The sequence below is a fragment of the Oryzias melastigma genome, linkage group LG4 (assembly GCF_002922805.2).
Source record: "Oryzias melastigma strain HK-1 linkage group LG4, ASM292280v2, whole genome shotgun sequence".
In the NCBI taxonomy this organism is placed as follows: Eukaryota; Metazoa; Chordata; class Actinopteri; order Beloniformes; family Adrianichthyidae; genus Oryzias; species Oryzias melastigma.
Genome location: NC_050515.1, coordinates 14,436,983 through 14,449,929, shown reverse-complemented (window position 1 = coordinate 14,449,929; position 12,947 = coordinate 14,436,983). Strand labels below are relative to the sequence as shown.

Below are 12,947 nucleotides of genomic sequence, written 5' to 3'. Positions count from 1 at the left end.
TGTAAGTGTTTCGTAATTTTCATTCACACTCCTACATTCTAGAAGTGGCAACAGAAGAGAAGATGATCCTAACATGATGAAGGAGAACTGGTGGAGGGAATGCAAGACCTCAGCATCTGCCTCAATAATTATAAAGCCAATATTTTAAAGTCAAAAGAATCTTCTATGATAAACCCCCACAATGGAGAGCCCTGAAAAACAAAGTAAAAAAAAGATTTTTTGGTTTATTTTAAATTTACTAGAATTTTATTTCCAAATGAATGGGTGACAAGGATTTTACCATTGATTACTGTGATAATACTTATTGTCAAGGAAGGTTCTTGTGTTACTGGTCTAACTGGCTGAAACACAAGTTCAACTTGATGTTGGTGACAGAGTAGAGACAGTAGTTAAACAACGTCCTCACATTCTTATGAGTACAGTTGGTAAAAGTATTTTAAATGACCTTTTCTCAAATCGAACTATTTCCTGTTGCATGTCAGCAAATGTGTGAGTGGTGTTGACTTTTTTTGTGCTCATGGTGTTGGGCATGCTTGTCAATGGTCTATAGACTAAGGCAGTTGTTTACTGAGGGGTTACAGTTAGAAGTCAGGAACAATAAAAATACTTATTTTATATGTTTGACAGCTTTTATAAAATTTACTGAGGACTGTACTTTTCTATATCCATGTGCAAACTCTGTTACTGCTAAACTGTGAAAATAGATTTTAAAACATCAGATCTTGAAAAGTAGTTGAGGCACAGGCTGGTAAATCTGTTAAGAAATTCAAAAGAGTTGAATATGTTTGCTCTATGTTTGACTAGAATGCCTTTGGCCTCATGAAAGTGGAACTAATCAGATTACATTTTAGTTTTTGACACTTTTTGCAGAATAAATAAGACCTGGTGGGTTGATCATTAGTCCTGCCTTTACATCAGTGTGTTGTTTGTGAACAGCTCTTTATTCTGTCATTTCACTATTTCACTGTAGCTATTGAATCCATTTAAAGCTTTTTAATTATCACTTGAGATGTCTCAAATGATATCGCTTAAAAGTCCTTGTTTCTATCCAAGTCGCGTTAACATTGGCATTTGGCAGTGAGGTCATCGGTACCCAAAAAGGCAACGTGCTGAACTTTTTTTTCCTAATGATTATTGCCTTCACTGGTGTCTGTAGAAAACATAAATTCCTGTCCACGTTTGTCCACCTTTGTCATGGGAGGGAACACACATCAAAGTAAGGACCCCATCTGGATCCCACAAGATGGCACAAGGATATACACATGGTTGCACTATGTTTTAATGGGTTGAAATACAGGCTAAAAATTATAACTTTCCCCTTTTTGCAAACACTTCTGTGACAATAGTTTTGTTTGTTATTTATGTATATCGTCTTTTAACAGTTTCCCCTTTTTCATTCTTTCAGGAACCAATAAAGTCCAGGGCACCACAGCTCCATTTGGAATATAGGTTTTACAAACAGTTGGGAAATTCAGGTAAGACCACAAATTATCTATTTTAAGCCTTTAAAAATGCATGTGTGTTTTCATATCCTAATTTTAATAAGGCCTATTTGAAAACATTGATTAATTGAAACAATCTTTACTTGAGAATATGCAGAATTGATTAAATAAAATGATCTATTTTTTATTTTCTGTTGATAAAGTTTTAAAAAATCTATTTTATTGTAAGAATTCAGTACAAAACAGCTTGTTTATGTATCATTTTTAGTTATGTGAAAATTGATTTTCACTATTAGACTAAATTGTTTCTGACATTTTTTTTTTGTTCGAAAAAAATAGATAAAAGACTAACAAACAATATTCATTATGTATTGAAGTGTATTAACTTATTGAATCTAAGCATTAACTTTTAAAACTAAATGGAATCAATTCAGTATTTTCTCAAGACTAATTTGAATGGGACTTGAGCTGGTAAATAATCTCTAAATGTTCTTGCTCCGGATAATCACTGCTCCTGGGGACACGCGGGCGGTCATACTGCCAAATTGGAAACTCTTAAGTTGTTTTTCTGATCAGATATTAAGAAATCTATTGCTCCTAAATTAGGTTTCCAAAGGTGAATATAATTAGTTGCTCATGCTGCCACTTTTTGTCAGTCTGAACCAATGTTAAATATGTGTGTCTTTTACTTTGAAAAGTTTTGTTTGTTTGTTCTGCTGTATTGGGGAGGGTTTTCTCAGAGAATCTAGGCAGAATAAGAACTTGGTAAATGCATCCTCAGCAGTTACCAATCCACTTAAAACAGAATATGCTTTAAAGGTTTGTTTTTATCTCTCCACATCTGTGGGACTTAATGGATGCTATCAAAATGTGCTTCCTGTTTTCTAATCCCTCCCTCAAAAGTACCCAGCCTCATTCCTGCCCTTCAGCGCTGCCCAGAACAGCTTATTAGTGGCAGAATGATCCCAGACACATAAATCTACTGCAGGATGTCTTCAAAAATACATGTTTCAATAGCTCTTTTAAAATCTAGACTTTAACCTTTCCAAAGTGTTGTGATGAACCGATGTCCGTGTTAGTTCAGCTGTGCATTTACAAATGCTTGGCCTCAGTAACAAAAACAGAGGGGTACGGAAGTTGCGAAAGATATTGTCAGAGAAAAATAGAAACTTCTGCTACTTTAGTACTTTAATTTGCTTGTTTGTTCCTTGCATTCCCCAATAATTCTTTAATTTCTATCAAGTTTTTTCTCATTTTGTTAAATGACAAGTGTGTGTTTTGGTTAAATTTAGTAACAAGTATCAGCTTCCTGGCTTCTTGTATTAGAGCAGAAGTCTCCCACTGTTGATAAGGAGTTGGGGCATTAGGGTAGCCCTCGACTATTAATAGCTTAGCCTCTGGAAGCATTCAGGCCATTATAGTCTCTGCTTAGATAACTTTTCTATTCCCCTCTGTTGTAGTATCTTGTGCCTCAGTAATTGATCATGTCCTGCCAACAGTTTGTCAGAAATACTCGCATGTTTTCCTGACTGGGTGTGCTCTGACATGCTACAAGGCTGTTTCTAAATTTAATATGTAATTCAAATCTGAGTTCTAATTTTACACTTGTGTAACATCCATGTTTACTGTATTTTAGATTGGCACTCATTAAACAAACAATATACACTCACTGGCCACTTTATGAGGTACACCTAACTAATACTGGGTTGGCGTTAGAACTGCCTTAATCCTCTGTGGCGTAGATCCAACAAGGTAGTGGAAACATTGCTTAGAGTTTTGTCCATATTGACATGATGGCATCACAAAGTTGCTGCAGATATGTCGGCTGCACATCCATGATGCAAATCTCCCTTTCCACCACATCCCAAAGCCGCTTTAATGGGTTGAGATCTGGTGACTGTGGAGGCCGTCTGAGTACAGTGAGCTTGTCATGCTCAAGAAATCAGTCTGAGAGGATTCCAGCTTTATGACATGGCACCTTATCCTCCTGGATCTGTGGTCATAAAGAGAAAGACATGGCCAGCGACAATACTCAGGTTGGCTGTGACATTGTAAGGATGCTCAATTGGAACAAAAGACCCCAAAGTGTGCCAAGAAAATATCTCCCACACCATTACACCACCACCAACTGCCTTAACCATAGCTAGAAGGCAGGATGGATCCATGTCTTTGTGCTGTTGAGGCAAAATTCTGACCTTACCATCAAAAATGTCGCAGCAGAAATGGAGACTCATCAGACCAGGCAATGTTTTTCCAATCTTCTGTTGTCCAATTTTGGATGATCGTGTGTGAATTGTAAGCTTCAGTTTCCTGTTATTAGCTGTTAGGAGTGGTACCTAATGTGGTCTTTTGCTGCTGTAGCCCATCTGCCTCAAGGTTGTGCGCTCAGAGAAGCGCTTCTCTTTCGCCTGTCTGGTACCAAATACCAGTCACTTCAAGCACCTTTCTGATGCTTTGTTTGAACTGCAGCAGATCGTCCTGGCCATGTCTATATGCCTAAATGAATTACTGATTAGAAATTTGCATTAAACAAGCAGTTGGACATGTGTGCCTTACAAAGTGGCCAGTGAGTGTATACATTTTTAATAAAAGTTGTATCACAGTAGCCTGACATTTTGTCCATCTTGAAGTATTAGGGCCAAAATTGTAGATTTTAGATTGTTAATTTATATAATTTCTCACTCAAAGGAATCCACAAATTGTCATCCTTGCTAATTTGATCAGGAAAAATATTTTTAGATGCGTTTAGAAGTATAAATCAATGTCAAAGTGAGAGACATCAACTGGGTTACTGCGGACTTGATGACAGCACAGGTTTTATTTTGGTATTTTTCTATTGAAAATCTTATACCACTGAACTCTGGTTTGCATTTTTCTCATACAGGCAACCACTCTTATTAGTTAGTTTGTTCTTCTCCTACTTTTTTTTATCTCAAAGGTCTAGTCTTTGAAAATAACCTGTCCAAAAATTTTAATTTACAGCACGAATAGAGAGACTAAAATTAAAGCAGTTTCTAGTAGACCTAAATTAGTCGCCACTAAAGGACAAATTAATTGACATTTATCTGATTGTTCCTTCTGATTGTATTTAAATTTTCAACAATTATAAAATGATGCACAGCCAGCTGCTGCTACTCATTTTTTTTTCTTTTTATGGCTGACCGCGACATGATGACAGGGCAGGAAGACTCCCTTTACTCTCTGGCATTGAAGGAATCGAGGCGATAGATTGAATCTACTTATGTTGTCAACTTGGCTAAATGGGACATGTGACTCCGCTAGTCGTGGCCGTCCCAAGAGCTTCAAATATGTCATTGCATGAACTACTCGGCGCTTAACGCCCATCAGGAGCTTATCTGCAGACTGTTAATTCTCTCTTATCCTGAACAGATCGCCGCTGCTGGAGATCTGGATTCCACCTCACACATTTTCTGAAAACTCACAGGATTCTTGGGGTTTTTGTTTGCTTCTGGGAAAACTATTTCATCAGTGATTATCAAGTCCTTAGCCATTTGTACCTCTTTTTTGACCAAAAGAGTTCCTCTATATTCTAATAGAAAACAGTGTTCAATGAAATTGCACTTCATTGAATTTATCTCCTAAATTGTTTGACATACTGGCATCAGAGCTCATCATTTCTGTGTCAACTTGTGATCTAACCTATGCTATTTCATGATTTATTTAATCAGTTATTACTAAAATACACAGTTCTCATACTCGCTTTTTATGGAACAAAATGTATTTTTGTTTGTTCCTTTAATAACTAATTCTTTGCTCTTGAATATTTTTTCATGTCAGTTGCCTACAGTGTCTTTAGCAATAATCTAATCAGAACATATCAGAATACTTGTGGACGTGAACTGGTTCAAAGTGCTAGTCTGCAGGTTTTTTCATTTAGCCATTGCAATCTGACTCTTTGTTTATACAGCCAAAGTCTTCTTGAGCATTATTTCTAATGATGGATGTGTGCATGCCTGTGATGTTTTCAAGCAACCCATTAAGCCTTTTATTAGTGTGCTGTGATATGTCTGCAACATAAAAGGCATAGATGCTCACCATTGATGGTCAAATACCTCCCACGCTCCAAAAATGCTTTTTATCACTTTATTAGTTGCTCATACATATTACTAATGTACCATCAAGTTTTATTTTTTTTAAAAACATGCATAGTATACTTGCAAAATAGAAAAATACATAATTTTTTTAAATGATAAATTGGTTTTAGTCATGTAAAACCTAGCTGCTGTGTACCACACATTTGTTAAAAAATGATTGATTTAACAATGTAGGCGGTGCTCTACTTATCATATAAGCAATAATGATTTGCTTGCATAAATGTTTTTTTAGCCACCTCTGACATAACCTTCACAGCTAAATGCAGATTATGTGTCTTAACTCACATTTAAGCCCATTTTAACCAAACTGTTCACTAAAGAAAAGTTTTTAAAAATACATCTGGTTGATCAAGTGTGTATTTAATTCAGTTTTTGCTGCTTACAAATACTTTGTTTTGCATATCTATTTATTAATATTGTTTTTAAAATTCTCATGTCTCACTTCTCTCCTGCGGTTAACAGCTACATGGCAGCTTGTACAGTTAATGTGCTGTTAAGTTGTTCTACATTTTTTTTTTTTTTTATCTCCTGGCTCAGTCTGTGCAGCCCTGAGCCTCGATCAGATTTCAGTCTTGTAAGAGCATCTCCAGAGCGCTGGGCTTAATGGAAGTCACTTCTTCCAGTCCTCCTCTCAGTGCACTCCATAATCTAAATCTTTCATACACATTCATTCTCCTTTCTTCTTCCCTGGCCTTGTTCTCCAGGCTTCTCCTCTTTAGCCCTTGACTCTGACATTTCATTGTGGGGCAGCTTTGTCTTTTGCCACCATTATGCAGCCTTCCCTCTGTTGCATGAGAAGGCCTGCCTCCAAACACAATGAGGTGGATTGTCTCAAATTGTCAAGACAGCGGGGGTCAGAGTACCACTAATGGTATACAGTGATAGCATTGCATACAAGCATTATTCTGTAATGCCAAATGCAGCATGTATAATATATTGCTTTATATAATAGCACTGTAATAGAAACATATATCCAAATAAGAGGGTTTCCTTTGTGATTTTACTGTGTTTTACTTTTAGTAGTTAATTTTGCGTCAATATTTTTGCCATCAGTATTTTCCTACCAGCCTTTCCTCTATAGGCTCATTCATTCTTCATATCCACCAGCAGGCGATTATAACATACAGTACTGTGCTCTCCTCCTGTGATGACTGTGCTTTGACTGCCCTCTAGATTTGGGCCAAGCTTTGATGAGTCAGTTTCCCTCCATGTCATCACTTGTAACAACTTCATCTGTTGTGGACTCCAGAACTAGGAAATCCTGGATGCTAAGGTGCAGATAGGTGGGAGAATGTGTGAGTGCTTGCGTGAGGGTATGTCTGGGTCATTTTGCATGAATACATTAAGAGTCATGCTTTTGAAGTGTGTTGAGGAATTTTTAAGTGGGGATTTATGAATTTTTCATTGTGTTTGCATCACTTTCTCTTATTTAAATTTATATTCAGTATCATTGATGAAAGATTCTCAGATTTCTTTAAAGACCCACTTCAATTAAAATTGTGTTTTTGGTGTTTTAAATTTGTTCTTGTGCCATTTTTCTCATGATGGAGGACAATTAAGTGTAAAATTGCATTTCTTTATATTATTCGCTGTGAATCCGGAGCAGACAGAAAAGTGCCATTTGAAATAGCTTGTAGCTGTTCTGTAGGAGGTACAATCGGCAGGCCATAAACTCCCTGCTCTGCTCCCTTCTGATCCATCCACTTGCAGACAAATAGATACAGATATGTCTGTTTTCCTCGTCCGAGCTGGCATCTGTACGACTGAATAGCTTCAATATTGCACGCCACATTTGTTCCACCGGTAATGTAAGGTTGGGGCTGTGAGCTAGTGGAAGGAAGTGTTAACAAAGGGATGATGGGAAGTTAGGGGAGGCTAAATCCCTGCAAACAGTCCTGCTCACATTTTAGGTGAATTTCTGATGGACTACTAGAAACTATGTCTAAGAAAACAACACAGGTTTTTTTGTTTTTGTTTTTTTTTTAGGCTAAAAATGGCACAACCATAATTAAAATACTACTGGAAAAGCTTTGAAAGTGGATCAAAAGACGATTGCTTTTGGACTTTAAGACTCTCATGGTTTTGTTCAGAGCAGTTACAGTTGCAGGCTGCTTTGAATCAGAATAATAGCATCACATAGCATCATTTTTTTTCCAAGGATAAATACCCATTTTTTTCTAAATTAAAATGTATTTTTATTTGTCATTGTCCTAGTTATCCGTCACAATCAGCTGTATTGCAACCTTTCCATAGCCACTGTGTTGTACTGTTGCTGTACCAGTAGAAAGTGGCTCTTCCAGCCAGGTTGATCTCACATTCCTCAGAAGTTTTTCACTAAACTTAGAGATAGGTGTGCCTGTGGAGCAAAGGCTATTTATACCAGCAGCACATGGCCCACATCCACTACATTTTTGTCCTGAGTCTCTTTTATCTTATTTCAGAGGAAAACTAAAGCATATTTCCTATAAACTGAAGCACCATGATTCTCCATGTATTTATTGCAGCCAGAGAAAAACGAGGGGATATTTGTCCATATGCTTAAAAGCTCTAAATAAGCCTCCGGACATGTTTTCTTATTTATTAATGCCTCAGATGAGTAGTAATATTATTAATTCTTTGCACTTGTTTCCTCTTATGAACTAACCCTGTTAGACCAGTTGTTGCCACCATAGGATCTCACCCTGGTAGGTCAGCCATAGTTGGCACGAGTTTGTTTTAAACAAATTTATCACTATATCCTCAAATGTTGGATTTGTTGGCGTCTTTTTAACAGGAAAGCGTCCCAACTAGCTCAAATCTGCAAAATATTCACAATTTGTTTGACATGTATTCAACAAAAAGAAGATTCTAGTCTCATTTTCAAGAACGCACTGGCAATGATGACAGCAATAAACAAATGTTCTTCTTCCTCTGTACATTAGGTTTGATCTTTATTATTGTGTTGTCATGGGGTGATAAATTGTTTCCTGGAAAAATCGTTGTCATAATGTTGGATGGGTTGGGTGACTGTATGTTTACATTGGTAATGCTGTGCAGACAGGGAACCACAAAATAACCTCCTATTCTGGGTTCAAAACAACTGTTGTTAACCATTTTTGTCTGTAAAAACATGTCGATAACATGTAGGGGAGGAAGTCCATAACCCAGACAGTTTGACCTAAGAGCAGAAAATGAACTTTTAAAAAGTCAAACATGAGCAACCAACACAGCAGTATCTTTAATCATTTGCTGGCTGTTCTAGGATATTTACACATAAATACTCCTGAACTTTACAGCCCAGTAGTCAACACCATTTACAAAAACTAAATTTTTATTTAGAAACATAATTTAAATATATCCATAAAACAGCTTTCCTTTAAAGTAACTTGTGTGTTTTTTTTACAGGTCAAAAAGCAGATATCAATTTTGTTTTTTAATGTAGAAAGTCATAATTTTTATTTAAGTTCCACCTTTGTTCTGTTTATACCTCTAGTTCAGTGAAAAAATACTTATCATTATTAAACCAAAACACTTTCGTAAACAGACATTTTAAAAGAGATGGAATTGTGAATCTACATGTCAGAATTGCATTGATCAAGTGTTTTGGCGTTGGGACTAAAATGGTGTTCCTTCTTTTTGTTGTTGTGTGTTAACTACAGAGGGAATCCCTCAGGTGTACTACTTTGGTCCTTGTGGGAAGTACAACGCCATGGTCCTGGAACTCCTTGGGCCAAGTCTAGAAGACCTGTTTGACCTTTGTGACCGCACCTTCTCCCTCAAGACCGTCCTCATGATAGCCATACAGCTGGTAAGAACTGGGAAGTTTGAAGAACTGTTGGAATTTAAAGTTTTAGAAAAGTGTCCAGCACACTGGGTCCTCATGCCTAATAAACAGTGTTGAGACTTCCTTTAGGTAGGCGTAATGTAGTTGGGTCTGTGTCAGCTGTTTCAGTTGGAATCCCCCTTTATACAGCTGCTTGGTTCCCCCTCTGAGGTGTCGTCATTGAACCTCACTTCCTTCTGTAAATGGCTCATTCCATAATGGCGTAACTCTTGGTTCTATCTTTGTGATGCCTACAGTGGGAGAGTCACAGAGCCAGACCAGAGGAGGAACAAGTTCTGTTTCAAAGGGGAAGATAAAAGCATTCATGTTCATGATGTCACAACAGGCCTCTGTAATGAAACGTTGTATGTTCAAATGTAAATATTAATAGTAAATAATAATCGATCGTAGTGGATTTTTTTTTTTTTTTATACAAAAGTGAAAAAAAAAAGACAAAAAATCTGAATTTTCCCAAAACAGAAACAATGACTCAGCTCTTTCCACCTGCCTAGTTAGTTTCTATGTATTTGTTGATGTCCAAAGCTATGTACACTCTGGGCATTATATACACTATATACGTGGATTCTTAAACATGTGCTTAGCCCATGGTGTTCACACTGGACAAGCAGGGAAGGCCTTCTTCTTCTTCTTTTTCCACTGCTTTCTGGTGCTTGTCTGCCACCTACAGTTGGAAGAGGTTTGATGCAAAATGTCAAAGCAGTGCTTCATGCTTTTTTTTTTTTCCTTTTCACAGATTTATTGCGATATATGACTAACTTGGTGTCATATAATTCAATTTTTTTTAACAGTTGGCACTTCTGCGAATTAAAGGGGATGTCATCCCTCTGCCACTACCAAATCCAAATCCCTGGTTGGTCAAAGTTGAACCTGGTTTAACTTGCAACATGCGCTCAAGGGCAACATGATTTCTATGTAGAGCCCACAAACAATCGTAAAATCTTGCGATCTGTGAATGCGAGGGTTTTGATCGCGGAAGCCCGAAAAGCTCCTTTACATGAACTTTTCATTAGGAAAAAAAGAAAAACCATGTAGGTGTTTCAATTATTTTGTTAGTCTGTTAAAAGTTGCCTAAATAGTTCAGTTGTTTTGTTAAAAAAGTATATCTTTGATCTTCTGTCTAGATAACACGGATGGAGTATGTTCACACAAAGAGTCTGATCTACAGAGATGTGAAACCAGAGAATTTTCTTGTTGGGCGACCAGGCAGCAAGAGGCAGCACACCATCCACATCATTGACTTTGGTCTTGCCAAAGAATATATAGACCCTGAGACCAAAAAACACATCCCCTACCGGGAGCACAAGAGTCTGACTGGAACGGCACGTTATATGAGCATCAACACGCACCTGGGAAAGGGTAAGTCTGCTGCTTTATCATCTTCATCACATTTGTCGTCATTTGCTTGCATATATTTTGCTACCAGGATCACAAGATACTGAAGACAAAATATCAATCTGATATGTCTCAAAAGTACTTTTTTCAATCATTAGTGAGCCTTTAGATTGTTTTGTTACTAATAAATGAGTTTTATGTTTAGCAAAAAAATCCACTGTTTTCTTCTACCTATTGTTCATATTTAAAACGGGAGTCAATTATGTTCTTTTTTGTTTAATCTACCTTTTATTTTCCTGTCACTGTCATCTACAGCTAACTTTAGACTTGACCTTGTTTTCACTCCCGATTCTAGAGCAAAGCAGACGGGACGATTTGGAGGCACTGGGTCACATGTTCATGTACTTCCTCCGAGGCAGCCTCCCATGGCAGGGCCTGAAGGTACTGCTGTGGGATGTTTACTGATAAGCATCTGTGTTCTGCAAATGTTTTAGTTTCAGCAGACTTTTTTCCATACACACAAAAAGTTTTTCTTTCATTTCTGTTGTTCACATTGTAAAAAAAAAAAAAAAACTTTTGTTTTTGCGACGGTTCTTTACATTTCAACGTACTTGGACACAGAAATAAAAAATAATCATTTTTTTACAAATTTTTTTAAATTTCAGTTCTTTTGAAATAAACTTGGTTCAATGTCAAACTACACCAGCTATACTTTATTTGAATGTATATAAAGCATGTATTCTAATAACTTTGTTACAAGTCTGTAACAGCAGGAGAGGAATTCTTTTCATTTTACACCATGTGTAGTGGGCAGGTTCAATCTGTTCACATCTGTTATGTAATATTTTCCTTTAGCTTTTTTTTTTAATTATTTTTAAGATACTCTGAAGTTCATCCTTTAAATTTAAATAAATGTGTTTCCCCACTTAGCCCAAAATTCAGACCCAAATTAAACCTTAAACCGTTTAAACGTGTCGGATGTAAACAGGGAGGCGTCTGCTTGCTCTGACTAAAGGAAGTCGCCTCTAGGTCTATGTCTTAACAGTGTTGATCATCAAAAAAATAAAAGGTGCAATTACAGTTAATGATGAAAAATGTATGGGATGGATCTGAGCGCTCTTCTTTCTAAACCCATCATTACCTAAGGTGTGCATGGAACAGCAGAGAGGAGAAGGCATCTGAACATTTGCTGTGTGGGCGGAAGCTCTCGGTAGATGAATGTGAGGGATGTAGTGTGGGGGATGTCTCCTGGCTCGGGCCAGAACAGGCCCTCCGCAGCACATAACGGCATAATAACGTCAAAGTCCAATGAAACATTAGAACAACAATAAGAGGAAATCACAGAGCTGTACCTAATCTGGAGAACAATCATTTTGGAATTGACTTTTTTAACCTGTTCAAAGCATCTAATGAGGAGAAACTGCGTCTCATTCTTCTCTATAATGCATCATAAATGACGGAGCACAGCAGTCCACCTAGAGAATCAGACTGATGGGACCTCATTCTGTCGTCTGTTGATGTGAAGCTTAGATGAGGATGTAATGAAGAATCTTTTGCCAATTTCTAGTGAAATGGCAGCTCGGGCTGCAGCGCTAACATGTCAGTGACCAAGCTTATTACCCCAAATATACACTGGTCCGCCTGTGGTGTCTCTGTTGTAGGGAGTCCGTCTCACAACTGTGGGTTAAATATTGTCTCTGCAACTGAAGTAATTCCAACAGAAATGATACATGAATGTGGCACCGCTAAATGCTTCCTCCCAATCAGAACACAACAAACACTGATTGTTATGTTTTGTTTTAGGCTGACACTTTGAAGGAGAGGTATCAGAAGATTGGAGACACCAAACGAGCAACGCCAATTGAAGTTCTTTGTGAAAGCTTTCCTGGTCAGTAGAAGTGACTGGTCTCTACTTCAGTTTGCTCCTCAGTTACGTGTGTGTGTGTGTGTGTGTGTGTTTTCTTCTTCTTGGATCCATTTAAAGTATGCTCTCTTTTGTTGCAGAAGAGATGGCCACCTATCTGCGCTACGTTAGGAGGCTCGACTTCTTTGAGAAGCCTGATTATGAGTATTTAAGGAAGCTCTTCACCGATCTGTTTGACCGGAATGGATACGTCTTTGATTATGAATACGACTGGGTCGGGAAATCTCTTGTAAGTGCACCATCCAGAAACTACTCATCCCCCCACGTCCTCCTGTTACCTTTATAATTATTTTAAGGAAAACCCTATTTTT

The 12,947-nt window shown here is 37.5% G+C and overlaps 1 protein-coding gene across 1 annotated transcript in view; it reads left to right on the top strand.

The window, feature by feature from the left end:
• Positions 1–12,947, top strand: part of csnk1g2b (casein kinase 1, gamma 2b) — a 33,544-nt gene that overhangs the window by 14,241 nt on the left and 6,356 nt on the right. The window contains exons 3-8 of the mRNA XM_024278640.2: positions 1,406–1,475; positions 9,196–9,344; positions 10,502–10,736; positions 11,068–11,153; positions 12,516–12,600; positions 12,717–12,858. Coding sequence (XP_024134408.1) covers positions 1,406–1,475; positions 9,196–9,344; positions 10,502–10,736; positions 11,068–11,153; positions 12,516–12,600; positions 12,717–12,858 — 767 coding nt within the window. The remainder of the gene's footprint in view (positions 1–1,405; positions 1,476–9,195; positions 9,345–10,501; positions 10,737–11,067; positions 11,154–12,515; positions 12,601–12,716; positions 12,859–12,947) is intronic.